The sequence below is a fragment of the Protopterus annectens genome, chromosome 6.part0 (assembly GCF_019279795.1).
Source record: "Protopterus annectens isolate FY-2018-M chromosome 6.part0, PAN1.0, whole genome shotgun sequence".
NCBI lineage: Eukaryota > Metazoa > Chordata > Ceratodontiformes > Protopteridae > Protopterus > Protopterus annectens.
The window spans coordinates 936,204,319-936,222,755 of record NC_056737.1 but is presented as its reverse complement, the minus strand read 5'-3'; the positions used below and the strand labels follow the sequence as shown (position 1 = coordinate 936,222,755).

The 18,437-nt window shown below is 41.6% G+C and overlaps 1 protein-coding gene across 1 annotated transcript in view; it reads left to right on the top strand.

The window, feature by feature from the left end:
• DDX24 (DEAD-box helicase 24) overlaps positions 1–17,596 on the top strand; it is a 416,990-nt gene extending 399,394 nt beyond the window's left edge. The window contains exon 9 of the mRNA XM_044074590.1: positions 17,122–17,596. Within this exon, the coding sequence (XP_043930525.1) occupies positions 17,122–17,360 (239 nt within the window). The 3' untranslated portion in view covers positions 17,361–17,596. The remainder of the gene's footprint in view (positions 1–17,121) is intronic.
• The last annotated feature ends 841 nt before the right edge of the window (positions 17,597–18,437 follow it).

Here is an 18,437-nt window from a genome sequence, read left to right as displayed (position 1 = left end):
GAGAAAAGTAAGTACAAAAACTGTTTTCCTCTAGGTAATGAGGAAGATAGTGCTATAGTAATTAGTAACTTATTTAGTGCTTACAAGTTCTGAACAATTGCTGAGCATAAACAAGCAAATTTAAGTGCTAAAACTAAGAATCTGTATCTGTACTGGACGAGTTACAGGACAGAAACAAGTGCAAATGCAGGCTTTCAAATCAGAAAGTTGAGAGAGATGGAAGAGATTGCCGAAACGGCCAATAACTATAATTTCTGGGCCAGAACCACTCCTTGTGTGGTAGACAGGTTACCTAGTGCTTACCACTCCCACTGATAAGCTAGAAGGCTTCCCTCCAACACAGAAAGGCTTGGGGGGCTCAGAAGCTTACATACAGTCCTGGATAAATATCTGTATCAAAGACATCTACAACAACTGGAAAGACCACAGAAATACCTCACAAAGAGGATTACTGGCCTCAAACAGATACCATATGCAGACAGTCTCAAAAAACTACAGCTTTACTCCATCGCATGTCACCTACTCAGGGGCGATCTCTGCCCAACATACAAAGCTATGTCAAACTCAGAGCTGTTGTACATGCTCCACTTAAAGAAATCCCAGTCCCTCTGAGCTACATGCTGTAGGGACCTAAACCTTGTCACCACAATAAACAGAACATGCTGGAGGGATAGATTCCTGTCCCAGAGACTTCCCATACTCTGGAACAGACTACCTATCTATGTCAAACAGAGCTACTCATTAGCACTCTTCAAGAAAAATCTTGATGATTAGATGGGAAATGGGAATCACTTCTGTGGCTCTGCTTGACAGGGGCAGAGGAAAATAATTTTCTTGGGTGGCGGAAGCCAGGGTACATTTTTTGGCTAAGCTTGTATGGGCCCTAGGGCCGATAGCCTAGTACCAACCTATGAACACTGGTTACAGGAAAGGAACAGGCTTACAGTTTTTTTTTTTTTTTTTTTTTTTACAGAAAAGTAGCAAAACAGTAGTAAAAAAACAATTCACATGCAGTGCAAGCTGGCACACTTGAGTATGCAGCAATATTAGACCAAACACAGTTTTAAAAAAATGCACTTAAATTAAAAAGGACTAAAAGCAAGTGCAGAAAGAGTTTATTAGGTAGAATGTGGTAAAGAGATGGGACTGGGGGGAGTGTCCCAGATCAAATCTACAGTAGGACGGGCAACTGCAAAAACCACCAAATTTAAACTACAAACCAAAAATAGGGAGGGTGGGTGAGACAAAACAGTTTCAACAGAGATCTAAGCAACAACTAACAGTACAAACTTTAAAACCAAAAAAATATTCTCAGCTTTGTATGTTTGCCGATCAGTCTCTCAGAACAGTGAGACAACAGTTTCAACACAGAGCTAAGCAACAATTAACAAACTCTATAACCAAAAAAAATATACTCCGGTCTGTATAATTGCAGATAATTGAATTTTGAGCAAGTAGGCCAGATCCCATAAGTTACAGCCACCATGCTTGGCTGGTGTTAATGCACTTTGCCTCGCTTTCATACCACATGACAGTGGTATTGTCTGAAAATGCCAGATATTAGATATTCTTGAATACTCTTATTTTGTGCTTCACTACTCAGATTGAGCTGTAACTTAGCTGAGTTGCAATTCAGGGGTCTTACACAGTTCATATCTTTAGGTGAAATACCTAAACACAACCTGATACATCCATTTCAGAACCTAGGAAGAAGACTACCACTGCCCACCGGTTCAGTTCTTTGACCAAAAGAGTCATTATGTACAAGATATCTGGCAATTTATCCAGAAAACTGATCTAGTGGTGAATTTTCTTCATAATTTTGCCTGGCCATCATGATACAGGTCAACATGTAATGCAAAGAAGAACTGCTGCTATCAGGTCAAACTAATACAAACCAGTACAGAATTCCAGTCACTTGAATCATCCTGAACAACCAAAGATGGATTTTCTGTTGAAGGATTAAAGTCTGATTTGTCTTTCTTAATTGTGAGGCCTGCGGACTCCAGTAAATGTATTGCTACTATCATTATTCCATAGTTTTTCCGTTGGCTGAGCTTTGATTAATCACTCATTTAAATAGGAGCAAATGTGAATGCCTTATATGCAGAAGGATTTCTGGGCTGGACCTAAGCATTTGGAAGAGACAGTGAGATCAATAACCAGTCTAAACAGGTGAATTACAAATTTGTAATGTTCCGACTGTATTTAGAAACTTAGATGTGTGCTGTGGGGTGTGAAAATTGGACCATGCCAGTATGTGTGCTGTAGGCCCAAACATCAGTATCCAGGCCCTTTATAGAATCACGGGAATAACAATTTAGAGAGTCACCATGCTGACCTTCTGTGCTTATACTCTGTTAATCTTCAATTTGGCTATGGAGCTAGTGGTTCCCCAACTGGGGAGGCTGGAGGTAGGTAGTATACCTGTTGGTTTCTGTGGATCTCCTTTTACAGTGGTTCTGTATATCAAAGGTATACATTTACTGTTCTTGATCCAAACAACCTGCTGCACTCACTGTGGAACTATTGTCTTTAGTTTTGTGTATCCTCAGTATTTAAGATGCAAGTATATTAAATTTCAGGTGGTTCATATAATGCCTGCTCTGTAATTAAAATAAAGCAGAAGTTTCAGTTAACCTGGAATAAGAGGGAAGTTAGATGTCTAGGGGCTTGAGTTTCCTCAGATTTTAGTTGCATTATTAAGACATAAATGGAAGTGGCAATGTATTGATGCAGGGGCATGCTCATCATTGGGAAAAGTATGTGGAGTACTCAAGAAATGTAATGTTTGACTGAAAAAGATTGGGTAGATTATAAGTGATGTATAATATTTGCAACTGGGAGTGTGTCAGTATGGTTTGTGATTTAAAATGCTTGCAGCTAGGATTGTGTTGGTGTGGTTTGTTTTCATTTAAATAAATGTAAGATTGCCTGTAGTAAGTCATGGTTTAATAAAGATGTTTCTTGTTAAAAAAAAAAAAAAAAAAAAAAAAAAAAACGCAGGAATGGAATATGTAATGTTGCTTAGGTTATATGACGTATAGCAATATATGTGAAGTATAATGTTTGTTATGTTAATTATAGTTTGATTACTGTTATATGAATGTACATTTGCCTGTGTCACAAGTGATAATACAATAAAGATGTTTGAAAAAAAAAAAGTAACAGTTAACTTGAGCCTGTTGTTAGAGGTGTTATATTCCTTTATTTGCATTATGATTCATCTCCTACCAGGTGACAGAATCAGTCCTGACTACCTTCTGACAACCACTGAAGCAAAGGATACCACATAACACCACAGTTAAACTAGAGGAGTCCATTTTTCAGCTCTGCCGCTCTAGTTGTTAGCAACATGTATCTTAACATATAATGCATGCTGGATGTTGCAGGAGGTAGAGTATTGGTCCAGGTGGGATTTGGCTGCTCTTTATGATTCTGAACTACTAGATCTGGAGACATAGACTACATTGCAGCATTTGTGTTACACATGATGGGATTTCTTCTGTAGGCAGATGTGTAAACCATCCAGAATTCCAAAGCAGCAGAGATGTCATTTCCCAAAGCTATCTTCCATGTTCAGGGCATCCTCCAGACTTTGATTGTAAAAAAAAGTGTAATATGCACTTCATATTTTGCCATCAGTAGTACTGTTGCTTGTGTAAGGCAAGTTTTTCATTCATTTCCATGCTTACAGATGTGCTTCCTGATCATTGTTGCAGTATTCATCACATGTGGGATCTCCTGCCAAGAAAAGCCCAACATCTATTCTGTATACCAAAGCCTTTATATCCTCCCAGCATCATATATCAGGTGTTTGTTCCTGCGCAAGCATAGGGCAAAAAGGTGACGTGCACGTGCTCAGTTCTCAAAACTTCTTTGCCACCAATCCAGTTGTCATGGTTGAACGTCTGTTTGAGCACCCATCTCTGAGCTGGTTTCTACCAAGCCATTTACTGATAAGTGCCCATTGGGGTTCCTTCTTTTCCTCCTCTAGTTTGAGTATTTAGGGTTCATGTCATCCAAGAAGGGAAAATGACAGTGTGGGAGGCAGGCTTCCCATAAAGATTGCCACAAGAAGTGTTTGTTCTGCCTAGGTGCTTCACATGATTGTACCCAGTGTACAACTCGTCAGGCCTGTGTTCCAAAGACTCTGCACAGACATCTGTCTTTGTCATCTACCTTGAGAACCAATGTCTCGAGCTTTTGACGCAGGGTACCATAGCCAAATCTGTCTGCTTCAAGGTGCAACCATCTCTCAAAAAGAAAGCTAAAAAGTCTCAGTCTGACTCTGCTACAGCTCAGTGTTTCCTCTGCCAAGACCCTGTTGGAGGCTAGCATGGGACTGGCGTTTTGAACGGCCTCTGAGTTGTCCTGTACAGCCATTGAGGAGAAACCATGGCTGATCATTTCCAAAGGGCCTAGGGAGTTTCCCCAGACTCTTGTTAGGGAAGAGGTTCTTGGTATCGTTGTAGAGTCTAGGCATGGCTGTGAGCCCCCTAGTTTGGTCAAAGCTGATGTTCCATTAAAAAAAAAAGCAGAAAGCTAAACATATTCCTCCCATTGCTAAGGAACTTCAGAGGGATTGGTAGGTTGGTTCAGTGCCCTAATTGCGATGAGGCCCCATACGGGATTATCTGTTCTTTGTTCTTTTTGGTCTTCTAATTCAGCCAAAAGGACTAGTAAGTCTAATTCCATGGATTAGGAGGTGGGTTGAGGAGATGAATCTTTAGCCTGTTCTCACAAATCACTTCACCCCTTGGACTATGGATTAGAGGAAGACGATTCCTTGAATCCTGATTCTCCCTTTGAGGCATTGTCCTTTGGGGACACTGTGGTTACCATGAGCGAGCATTTTAAGTGGGATTATTCCTGGGACTCTGACATTCAAAAGATTTATGAGCTGTTACAAATGAAATGTCCTAAACCACCTGCTTTTTCCCCTGTTTTAGAAGCTTTGTTGGATACCTTTGCAGCTGCTTCTTTGGCTCCTGATTCCAAACCTTTGGCTCCCAAGAAGCCTGACCACTTTTATTAGGTACCCGAGACCTTTAAGTACCTTTACAAGTGTCCTTCACACCCTGGTATGGTATCTGTTTCTACTGACACACTAAGCTTTTATCCTCTTCCAAATTTCTCCATTCTGATAAAGACAGTCAGGCTATGGAAAGACTTGGGGAAAAGGTTACTTCCTGTATTCTGGCTTTCAGGGCCATAAGTTATCAGACCCATATGGCCAGGTATGTTTTGCCTGTTTTAACACAAAAACAACAAAGAACGGCCAGCAAAAAAAATAAAATAACTGTACTTTATTATGTAAAATCTCTCTAGGTTCTCGACAATGCACTGCTGGCCGTTCTTTGTTTTTGTGTTTCTACAGTTTTCTGATTTGTTGGTGTGTTATGTTCTGGCTGTCTTGTCTGAACCTGGGGGGGGGGGGAGCCTTGTTGGACCTTCCTGACTCTGAAGGTAAGACTGTTTCCCTATCATTATTGAGTTCCACTTCACAGGTAGCTCATCACTCTATTAAATGTAGTCATGATGCAGCTGTTGCATCTTCTAGAGCTGCAGCTTCATGTTCAGTTATGAGGAGGTGCTCTTGTCTTAAGCTCCAGGCCTTACCTGATGATATTAAAGCCTGGCTCCCAGATGCTCCTTTGGACAACCAGAATCTTTTTGGTACTGCGCTGCTGCTGACTTATTTAAGACCCTACAAGACAAAGATGTCCTTCAAGGATGCATCTGCAGTCCTTACAAATGGGTTGTCCTGTCATCAGGCAGCCCTTCGGTCGGCCGGATTCCAAAGTCTGGGTCTGGCCTCGGCTGGTGTCGCACTTCACCCGACGTCATAGCTGCAGTTCTTCGGGTATAAAGGCATCAGCCGACGCCATTTTCCTCTGTCTTTCTTGCCGTGGCCAAGCAGAAGCTGTTCGCAAGTGCCGGTCGGTCAGAACCAGAGATTACTACTACCGAATACAACTTCGAAGACTTCTAAAAAGCTAAGTACCCCGTTGGAGACTCTTTCTTGCCTCAGCTGATGTCAGAAAAAGTGAATAACTGTTTAACTTGTGGGAAACAAATACCTCATAAAGATTTCCACTCTTACTGCTTACCTTGTTTAGGCCCAGACCACGACGTAGCAGCTTGTCTAGCCTGTGCCTCTTTTAACAGACGGACGCTTAGACGTCGGTTGGAATTTGCTGAGCCGTTTTTCGGCTCTGATTTTGCTTATAAGATGCCGTCGGATCCTCCGACTACACAAATAACCAAAAAACGCAAGGAAAAGGACCGACACTCACGGTCCGCGGTTTCGGCTGAAACCGCGGTTAAGCAAACCGTGAGTGTCTCTGTTTCGGCTGAAACCGAGCAAGCGGTTCTTCCTTCAGCCGAAAGCATGCCTTCTACCGAGGCTTCTTCTAACCTCGTGGAATCGGCTTCTGAAATCCAACCTGCTGTTGCGATTTCTCAGGAATTATCAGACACTATTCCCTTGGATATTTCTACTCCTGCACGTGGAGCTGCTAGGCCCCCTGCAGCCATGTCCATTAAGGCCTTTGCCAGGGCTAAAGCAGCTAAAGCTGCAAAAACTGTACCTGTTAAGACCCCTACTCACAGGCCCAGTTCCAGTTCCCAAATGCTTTCTTTAGCAGAGGATCTTATTTCTTTAATCCGGGGATCCCAGCCTCATCCAGACAGGGCCTCTCATCCACCTCCAGAGAAGAGGCCTAGAGCAGAGCCCCCTGAGCCAGTGTCCACAGATGATTCCTCTGATGATTCAGATAATACAGACCCTCCAGAGGCTCCTTATTCCCCTTACGAAGACTCTGATGCTGAAGAGTCCATCCCTTCTGCCTCTCCACCTGAGGAATTTTCCTTTGGGGAAACCTTGCATGCAATGAGGGAACAATTTCAATGGCAGGGCCAAGATTTTTCAGACTCCAGGAAAAGGCTTAGAACCTTCTTGCATTTACCACAGCATAGGCCTTTAGCTATACCTCCAGTTCTTTCTGTTGTAGATGATGCATTTAATGATGCTTGTACTGCTCCTGATTCATTACCTCCGGCCCCTGCTAAGCCCGATAGGTACTACAGGGTCCCGGACACACATCACCATTTATACAAGGCTCCTTTTGCAGATCCCGAGACCATCTCCCAGGGACCTAAGGCTGTAGCAACTACCTCTGCTAAAAATCCCCTCCCCTCTGAAAGGGAATCCAGATCCTTAGAGAGATGGGGTAAAAAAGTTTACACTTCTGCTACTCTGTCAGCTAGGGCCTTGAACTGTCAATTTCATATGATCCAATATCAAGAATATATGCTTGACCAGTTAACTAAAAAACTGTCATCTGATGAACCTTTTGATAAGAAGTTTGTTCAGGAATTGGTACATAACATTCAGCAAGTTAGTAACCATTCTTTAAAATGCGGCTATGATGCACTGGAGGCTTCCTTTAGATCAGCCATGACTGGCACAGTTATCAGAAGGCATGCATGGTTGAAAGAGCAGGCCTTACCGGACCATGTCAAATCAAAACTGTTAGATGCTCCCATGGACAAGGCCAATTTATTTGGTTCTCCTGCACAACAGGTACTGAAGAAGATGGAGGAGAAGGCAAAATCTGTACAAACAGTGAAAGATTTCTTACAGGTCCAACCTCCAAGCTTTAGCAGGAATTGGCCCTCCAAAACTTGGTCCTTTCCAGACTCCTCTAAAGCACAGAGAGGCAGGAATAGGCGATCAAGAGGCAGAAACCAATCCAGGGGTGCCTACAGGGGACACCAGTGGCAGGGTAACAACCAGCGAGGCACAGACACAGCCACCACCACTGCAACAGGACAATCACAGTGACTTGGCTCTGGCACCGCCTACCAGGGAACAACTAGAAGCACCCTTAGGCGGAAGGCTAGCCTTATTCTCAATAAACTGGCATTACATCACAAGAGACAAGTGGATTTTACAGACAATAGACCAAGGCTACAGGTTCCACTTCCATACCCTACCAGGGAAGAGAGGAATGCCAAACCTACCTCCAAATCAAAAGCCAGAAGCTCTAAAACAAATATCTCAATTATTAAGGATGAGAGCTGTGGAAAAGGTACCATCTATGGAGCAAGGAAAGGGATTTTACTCCAGACTCTTCCTGGTACCAAGAAAAGAGAACAAATGGAGGCCTATTCTCGACCTGTCCACTTTAAACACATTCCTCATTGTTCCAAAATTCAAAATGCTGACTCTACAGCAGCTTCTTCCCATGCTGGGCAAGGAGTCTTGGCTGGTAACTCTAGATCTCAAGGAGGCATACCTGCACGTCCCCATGCGACCAAATTGCAGAAGATACCTCAGATTTCTTGCAGGATCAGAGCATTATCAATTCTCAGCATTGCCCTTTGGCTTATCTACTGCGCCCAGAGTGTTCACGAAATGCCTGGCATCAGTAATTGCTCATTGCAGGCTTCAGGGAATCCAAATCTACCCCTACCTGGACGACTGCCTGATACAAGCGGACAACAAAAACAAGCTAACAGAAGACTTACAAAGAGTCATTTACCTGTTACATGCCCTGGGATATACAGTCAATATAAAAAAGTCAAGGCTGATACCATCCCAAAGAATAACCTTTTTGGGTGCAGAACTGGACACATCAAAGCAAATGGCATTCCTAACTGCAGAAAAGCAAGAGCAACTACCTCTCTACTTCTTGGCATTAACAAAGCAGAACCATCTAACAGCAAGAAAAGTACTGCAAGCTTTGGGCTTCATGGCATCCTGCATAATACTGGTCCCTCATGCCAGACTGCATATGAGAAAGCTACAGTGGTACCTAAATAATTTATGGTCTCAGCACAAGCACAGCCTAGAAACCAAAATTCCAATAATCCCATGCCTGAAGCAAGAGTTCCTATGGTGGGCTCAGGCCTGTCAATCAAACACAGGATTGCCCTTCCACAGCATTCAACCAAGCCAAACCATCACGACGGACGCCTCAGACCTCGGTTGGGGGGCCCACATGCTGGACAGGTGCATACAAGGCTTATGGACTCAAGACCAGCTGCACCTACACATAAATCTAAAGGAAATGCTGGCAGTAAAATTGGCAATCCAGACATTCAGACCATTTCTCTGAGAAGGTCAGTTGATAAGGACAGACAACACAACAGTTATGTGGTACATCAACAAACAGGGAAGCACACATTCATACCCTCTATGCCGGATGGCACTGGACCTATGGAACGTGGCTCTGAGCTACAACATTCAGTTACAAGCAATTTTTGTACCGGGAAAAGAAAACGTTCTAGCAGACATATTAAGCAGGACTACCACAGATGCCCACGAATGGATGCTACATCCGGACATCTTCAAAGACATTACAAGGAAATGGGGACTTCCACAAATAGACTTATTTGCATCCCCACACAATCACCAGCTAAAGAAATTCTGCACAAGGACGTACCACCCACTTGCTTGGAAGGTGGACTCCCTATCTTTCAGTTGGAAAAACCTGACAGCATATGCATTCCCACCACTTCCTTTGATGCACAAGGTGCTATTGAAGATCAAAGAGGACCGTCCAAGGATCTTCCTGATAGCCCCAGACTGGCCAAGGCAACATTGGTACCCATTGCTAAGGAGCATGTCTCGGGAACAAATATGGACACTACCCCTGGTTCCATTGCTGTTAACACAGAACAACTACAACATCCTGCATCCAAGCCTGAAAACTCTGCAGCTGACTGCCTGGAACATTACATAAGATCAATTAACCCAAATTTATCACAAAGGGTTAAAGACATTATCCTTGAGGCTCGCAGACCCTCAACAAGGAAAAATTGTGCAGCAAAATGGAAAAGATATCTCATTTGGAGTACTGCAAAGGGAGAAGATGTGTCACAGGTAAACATAGCCAGCATCCTGGAATACGTGGCAGAGCTCTTCCACACAGGCCTGTCCTATTCTTCCATCAAGATACATGCATCAGCTATTTCAGCAGAATACAGCTCAGATCCTCCTGTCTTCTCGCATCCTCTGCTCAGGCAGTTTCTGAGAGGAATTAAAAATGTAAAACCTCCTAGGAAACCACCATTACCAGCATGGGACTTGAACTTTGTGCTAGAAAAATTGACACTTCCTCCTTTCGAACCAGCAGCAACAGCAGAATTACAATACTTATCATGGAAGACTGCTTTCCTGCTGGCAATCACTTCAGCAAGAAGGGTATCCGAACTACAGGCATTAATGGCAGTGCAACCCTTCCTGATCTTCCATCAAGATAGTGTCCATGAGAACAAATCCTACATTTATGCCCAAGGTGGTATCCAGAGTATCTTTAAATCAGGCTATCCACCTACCTACATTCTTCCCCAACCCACAGAACAGGGGAGAAAGACTGTTGCATACCTTGGATGTACATAGACAGTTGCGCTACTACCTGGACAGAACCAAGGGCAATAGAAAAACTGACCAGCTACTGGTAGCATATGCAACAGGAAGGGAAGGAAAAGCAATTTCAAAACAGACAATCTCCAAGTGGATAGGAAATTGCATTAGATTTTGTTACTCCTACCATGGAAAGAAAACTCCAGAGAACATCAGGCCTCACTCTACAAGGGCTACGGCCACTACCACAGCTTTCTTACGAGGAGTGGCTACCAAGGACATTATAGAGGCTGCTACTTGGACCTCCGTGCATACATTTGCCAAGCATTATAACTTACCTTTATACTCTAGATCCCGAGCAGGTTTTGCCACTGCTGTTTTGCAAGGGATCCTAACTACACCATAATCTCTTCTTCCTCCTCCCCTAGTTTGGCTATGGTATTCTACCCATTTGTTAGGACTGCAGATGCATCCTTGAAGGACATAGTACAGTTTTGTACCTACCATAAATGTAGATGTCCGATAGGAATGCATCTGCAGTCAGGATTACCCACCCGCCTTCCCTTCTGTGGTACTCCTAGGGTATTTGCCCATCTAATAGCTAGCTGGGGGGGGGGGTCTATTATGGTGTATTTGTTTGTATATATGTACATACATGCTTATTTTTTGTTTGCTTTCTACTATTTGGAAACATTGGCATTTATCCAAATTTAGCCTTCCAAGAGGGCACCTGGCATCTGGGGCAAGAAACACTGAGGAAAATGGCGTCGGCTGATGCCTTTATACCCGAAGAACTGCAGCTATGACGTCGGGTGAAGTGCGACACCAGCCGAGGCCAGACCCAGACTTTGGAATCTGGCCGACCGAAGGGCTGCCTGACGACAGGACAACCCATTTGTAAGGACTGCAGATGCATTCCTATCGGACATCTACATTTATGGTAGGTACAAGGATCGTAAACAAATTTTTGTTTCTCCTATCCCCAAATATCAGAGAAACTATCCTTCTGCCTTTGTTCATAGGCAACCTCATCAGCCTTACAAAGGGAATAGGATTCATTACGTTTTCTTATAAATCCACCCAGACTTGTAAGGCTCAAATCTCTCTTTTCAGGACAAATCTGCCTCCATCTGACATATTATCTTTCCCTTCTCTTGGCCAGCTTCCCCTGTGTCTCAGGCTTCCCTGTCTGTCCATGTCTGGCAACAGATAACTTCAAACTGTTTGGTACTTTCCATTATCTGTCATGGTTATTTTATGGTATGGAAATCTCTTTCCTCCCACTTCTCAGCTCTTCCTCAACCTCCTCCAAACCAACTTCCTCACTTTTCTGTGGTTCTGCAGGATCTGCTGTATCAGGGAACCATCCAACCTGTTCCAGAATCCCAATCAGGAACCGGGTTTTACTCCAGAATGTTTCTGGTTCCCAGAAAAGAGCAGTCATGGAGACCTGTCTTAGACCTATCCTTTCTCAACACCTTTCTAAAGATTTCTTCTTTCTGGATGCTTTCCCTCCAGACACTGTTTTCTTTTCTGGGCTCCCTAAACCTAAAGAAAGCCTAATCTTCATATTCCTATTCACCCTCTCTTCAGGCAGCTTTTATGTTTTTGTTTCTTCCTCTCATTTTCAGTTCTCTGCTTTCCCCTTTGGTCTTTCTGTGGCTAATAGGGTATTCACCAAGTATTTGGCTCCTGCCATAGCATTTTGCAAGCTTCAAGGAGTCCAGATATTCCCATATCTGGACAACCTGCTTCTTCAGGCTCTCTCCCAATCCTATCTTCTTCAGGATTTGCACATCACCATGCTCCTTCAGTGCAGTCTGGGATTCACCATCAATCTCAAGAAGTCAGTTCTGATTCCTTATCAAGACAATATTTTTATGGGTTGCAGAATCTAACCCATTCCAATATTGGCCTCTCTTCCTTCTCCCAAGGTTCTGTCTCTAACTACCTGCTTCCAGTCTCTGCTTCCCCTTTCTCTCATTCTTCCAAGACAATTTCTGAGAGCCTTGGGGTTGATGGCTTCTACCATTCCCATGCTTTCCTTTGCCAAGCTTCATATGAGGAAGCTTCAGTGGTACCTAAAGATGGTTTGGCTCCAGCATTGCCATCCTCTGAAGTTTCTTATTCTCTACTACCTTGTCTCAAGCTCACGTTTCATTGGTGGATTTGGAAGATCGCCCGTAATCCAGGCCTGCCTTTCAGAGTCCTACCCCTACTCTGGAGCTGTTCACAGACTTTTCCAGTCTGGGGTGAAGAGTCTCTTCCAACAGTCCGAAGGTTCAGGGTCTATGGCCCTTTCATCAGTGGTCAGACGACATCAACGTAAAAGAGATGAGGGTGCTCTTTCTTACTCTACAGGCCTTCCATTTTCTTTTTGTCTCCAGACCCTTTAAATATCTTTACAGACAACACCGCAGTTATGTGAGCAGCTGTTAAAAAGGGATAATTAATGAGGCATATAAAATATTGCATGATAATTATAGGAGTCAATCAGAGGAGGTTCGAAAGGATTGGAAAGAGGGATTGGATAAGTAATTCACAAAGAAACAATGGGAGGACATATGTTGGCTCCAACTTATGCATTAAAGTGGAGAAGATTTAGGATCTTTGTTTAGAAGTATTTGCATAGGTAATTGCATACCCCAAGCAGACTCCAAAGAATTTGTCCTCAGGTAGTTTGCAAATGTTGGAGATGTGATGGGGAAGAAAAAGGTAATTGGGAATATATTCTTTGGAAGTGTAATGAGTTGTAGACTTTAAAAATGTCCTGCAGACTGCTCTGTCCGAAGTACTGAGTGAGCAGATTGGTGTAAAACTAAGGAAATTATTTTTTTTGAGCTGTGATAGAGAACTGGAATTGTCTAGATATAGTAAGACCTTGCTGAGTTTAATTCTGGCACTTGCCAAAAAAAGCAATTACTAGAAAATGGAAATCAAAGTCTAAACCAAATATGTTAGAAGTGGCGACTATGGTAACAGATTAAAGAACTGGAAGTGGGATCTTTAGAAAAGGGTAGGAGCAAATTACATAGAAAAAATGGGGGTCTACTACTATTCTTCTGTATAACCAGATTTTGCATGTCCAAACTATTTATGTGCGTATTGGAAATAAAAACACTAATGAAGACGGTATGCTAGTATTCATTTTTATAACCAAGATTTACATTCAGTTAACTTATTTCAGTTTGATATTGTATTTTGATTCTAATACTTTTTGTACCTACCCAGGCTGTGTCTGAAAATAGTTCATAAGGATCAGTGTTCTATTCTGGTTAAGTTAGTTAATAAAAAAAATCCCGACATCTGTCCGAGTATACAGTGAGCAGTCACTTGTGATGTCTGTTTTCATTCCATTTGAATTTGCAAAGGAATTCTGGTGGCTTTGAAGAGATCTTCTGCAGACTGAGCTCTGAAACCTCCACCTCCGATATCCCCCATAAAAAAGTAATTTTTGATGATGAGGACTCAATTTCTTCATTGTTGCCTCCAGAAGATGTTTTAATGTGTGAAGTCTGAAATCTGTTGAGAAAACATTTTTGAATGTGTATAGTATTTGAAACAGCAGAATGCTGCCACCACAAAAAAAAAATGGATATTTTGTTCTGGAAAATATGAAACCCAGAGCCTCAGTGATCCTGCTTTGATCCATGGGGGGTTCATATTATAAGCTTGAAGGTCCTGTTCATGGAATACGAAAAGAGCGACACATATTTACCGAACTGCGAATAGTCCGAATGCCGTAAACTGCGAAATTTAAAATCACGAATTGTCATACTCTGCCAACCCCACCGCCTGCGACGTACTACGTACCCAAATAAAATAAACATATACACTATATCTATGCACTTACCTTAACCTGCTTCCTAACCCTAAGGTCCGTAACTATCACACACTTACCCTACAGAGATATACCCAAACAAAATAATCCACACACACACACACTTAAAACCTTACTTCTAATCCTACATTAAACCTTATATACATTACCTATCTATGCACCTACCTTAACCCGCAACCTAACCTAAGGTCCGTAACTATCGCACACTTACCTTACGGAGCTATACCGCAGACGGACCAACTGTGACGAATCGACATTTCTAATTTCCCAATTCTGAACATTTTCTGTTTTCGTTGTTCGCACAATATTTGTTGCTCTTTTCGTATTCGCTGAACAGGACCTTCGAGCTTCTAATGAGAACCCGATCCATGCATCTGAGGATGCATTTCTGGAACCAGACTCTGAACCACAATTAAAAAAAATTGTCATGCAAATGGGGCTTATGGCAAAAAAGTGTTTAAGCAAACCATAAACTGTAGGTACATTGCATAGGTTGCCGTTGCCAAGATAGCAACCACAGGCACGGTTGTTTAGAGGACTGCATAACTAAGGATGCAGACTTTAACTGAAGATGTGACATAGCAGCTCCTGTTCACCACCTAGGTAAGAAAATATTGTATGGCCTTCCCTTCCAATAAATTTTTAAAACGCTAAAGAATATAGAGTAGAAAGATAAAACCATCCAATTAGTGAAACCCCTCTTTTATTATCCTGTCTTCATACTGAAATGTCAGGAAAAACTGTCTCCACTGGAGAAGGCAGGTTAACATGAAACTTTTCAAACAAAAATACAAAGCAGTGCCACAAGAGACTGCAGTAGTGGGATGTGAGGAATGGACAGGTTAGTTCCCCTATCTTAGACAGGTGTGTAGATTTCCCCTAATACTTTGGACATCAGACATCTGTGACTACCTCCTCCTACTTTCCTTATTTCCTCTCCCCAGTTTTCTTGTTGGGAGTTTGTACTACTTCAAAAGGAATTGGGCTTTCCTGACCTCAGAGCAGTGGATCCTGGGCATTGTGAAGACAGGATACTCCACAGAATTTTGAAGTACCCACTGACCAGTTGGAGGTGATTCTCACATTCCAGGAGACCAGCTATGGCAGATAAACCCATCCTCTTCTAGCTCATATACTGTGTGAATATAGAGGAAGTTCTCCAGTCAGAAAGGGAACCGGTGTATTCAAGGCTATTCTTAGTGCTCCCCAAAATTTAATGAAGGCCTGTCACAGATTCTGCCAAATCTAGAATTTGTTAAACTGAAAAAAGTTAATGCTCTCCTTGCAAACCTTCCTTCCCAATTCTGTCAAAGGATGGCTTCCTGCTTTCACTAGATATAACAGATGTTTACCCTCATAAACCTGTCGGCAAGAAGTGCAGACTGTATATAGTTTAAGATGGGTGGTAACTCCCACTTGTCCTTTGTCCGCAATGCATTTCTCATGTTTACATTTACCCTTAACTGGACAATTCTCTGAAACAGAAAGACCTAGAGAAGGCTGTTATCGTTCAGTATGGTAATATAGACCCTAGTTAATATAACTGAATACGTAAACATTGACACACAAATATTGAATTGTAAGATAGCCGAAACATTAAAATGTTGAAAATCAAAATCTCTAATTATTATAGTTGACCAACATCGCATCTCAATTGCCACTGAATAACAAAGCAAAAATAAACAGTCTTATCCATCACCTTCACTATACGTTCTAAAACACAAACTTAATGTACATATGTCAGATTTATAAGCAATAAAAATACTATAAATGACCCAGAATAAACCTGTGCATCTGTTTGGTGCATTCCTTTCTGTGTTTAACACTTTCACACTTTTAAAAGCATGGCTATGTAATGTAAAATAATGAAGACTTACTTACCGTTATGTGATATTTTAATTGCAGCTTATTGTTTTAAAAGCTAGGAGTTGTTGTTTGCAAGTAGTACATAATGTATTAGTGACGTACCATGTCACTATACCAGCGTGGCCAACTTTAATACTTCGATATTTTGTTTTAACATGTTAATGCTTAGACTACCTTGCCATTCGATATTTGTGTCAACGTTTACATATTCGATTATATTACCATTCAATATGGTAATGTAGGCCTGTTAACTATGCCACTCAGTCCTTGCAATACCTAATCTTCTCTGAGTCTCCAGAAGTCAAGTCTGAGCACCCCAATCTTCAGAACCTTCCTTGGGGCAGTACTGGACCCAGTAGAGAACAAGCTTTTCCAGCGTGTGGACAAGAAAACCTTTTTTCTGCATTTTGGGCAAACTTTTATAAAGCCCAGTCCTTCCTTATGGCCTCACAGTAGATATCACTTACCATCTTGACAGTGTGTCATATAAGGCTGTACATGAGAAAATTCCTGTGGTTTCTTTAGAATCCTCTAGGACCAGCAGTGCTTGTCCCTGGAACAGAGCATCCCTTTCTCCCACCTTATGAAAAAGGAATTCCTGTGGTGGATGTTTGAAGTCAGTCCCCTTTCTCTACTGTGGAACTCAATCATGAATTGACCTTAATGCCTCTGACCTAACATGAAGGTACACATGGGCTGTATCAGTATTCAGGGAATGAAGACAGAAATCCCTTTGTAATCAAGATGCAGTAAGTATGCCACAAAAGCATGTATTAACTTAGGAGGGGGAATACTGGATATTTTCTGACATTTGCAGACAGAGCACCGTAGTGTGACAAAATTATTTACTTGTTATGGTATCTTAATGAGACTGCTTCAGAGATCACATATGTACTCCTGACATGTAATTTTTAAGTTGTGTTGGAATCATGGTAGCTTAGAACCAAATCTTTATTGCTTTATCAAAATGTGCTGGAAAGAAACACACCTTAACATTTTGTATTTGTAGTGAGACAGCTTGTTTTATGTTTTTTTAAAGGCGGAAAGCAGGATGAACAAGAAAAAAGTGAGAAGCAGAAAATTCTGAAGAGTTTGAAGAAACAGCTGAAACGTGCACTCTCACAGCCAGTATTCAAGAACATTATGAAAACTCGGTATCCAACTCAGCTTGGGAAGTTAACTCTCCCTCACCTGCCTGTAGCAAACTCTGAATCCGCTCTGAATTCAGTTTCAAAAATCAAAAATCAAAAAAGAAAAAAGAATGCTACAAAAACCTAAGCCTTGATAAGAATTGTTGAACTTGTTATGTAAAGTGTAAACATAACTTATCTGGTGATGACATCTAGTAATGCATAAGTCAGTTGGTCTAGAATGCATTCTTGACTACCCCATACAGCTTTATCTGGAATCTATCTGTTGCACAGATTAAGGATATGATGATGATGAATATCATCTCATCCCAGCCTTTCAGATGCACCTTAATTTCTTAAAATAAACAAAAGTGGTAGTTGCTAGATGTAAGCCTTTTAATTTATTTTTGCTTGAAAGAAAAAGTCATTCTGCTATGTGATATACACAAAAGGGGTTATTAAATCCAAGTAACATTTCCATCATAATCCCTTATTTGATTTAATTCAGACTGGAAACAGGTCCCAAGCTTTGGAAGGTATTAACTGTCAATGCATTCTTTTTTTAAGAACTCTGTGACAAATTGGTCAATGACCCATGTTTAAATGTTAAGTAGAGCATCAAAAATATTTGAACAGCTTTCTACAGAAGTACCTGTCTGGCATCTGTGTTTTGAATAACTTGATGTACCAAATTGTTCATTTAGACAAAATTCTTAACATTGCAGGTCTCACAGGAAGGTTTAAACTTTAAAAGTATTTATTCTCCTGCAGATGAACTTTTTAGCCTACTTATCACGATCCTAGTTTTACATCCAGAGTGTGGAGTCTTCTATCTCATTGGAAGCTTGTGATATGCTGATTCAGGTAGCTGACCAAAGTAACTTTTGGAAAGAAGGCTACCATAGCCTATAGATCACTAATGTACCTAAATAAAGTAATAGCCAGCAAAAGGCAATTTTTTTCATAAGGAAGTAGCATAGTTATGCATGTGTTTGAACTCCATATTGATTATAAAGGCACAGTAAGGTTTTCAGATTATTTGAAAGGCCAACTAAACCCTAAACACAGATGTTCATAATACTACATATAAAGCATAACTTGGATGTTTCTTCTTTTGTGGGATATTTGCATGCTGTCCAGCTTCCTCAGTGCATTGCTTTCTACAAAAATGTAACTCCCTGGTCAACACATTAGATTTTTGGCTGAAAAAAGTGCATGTAGAAAG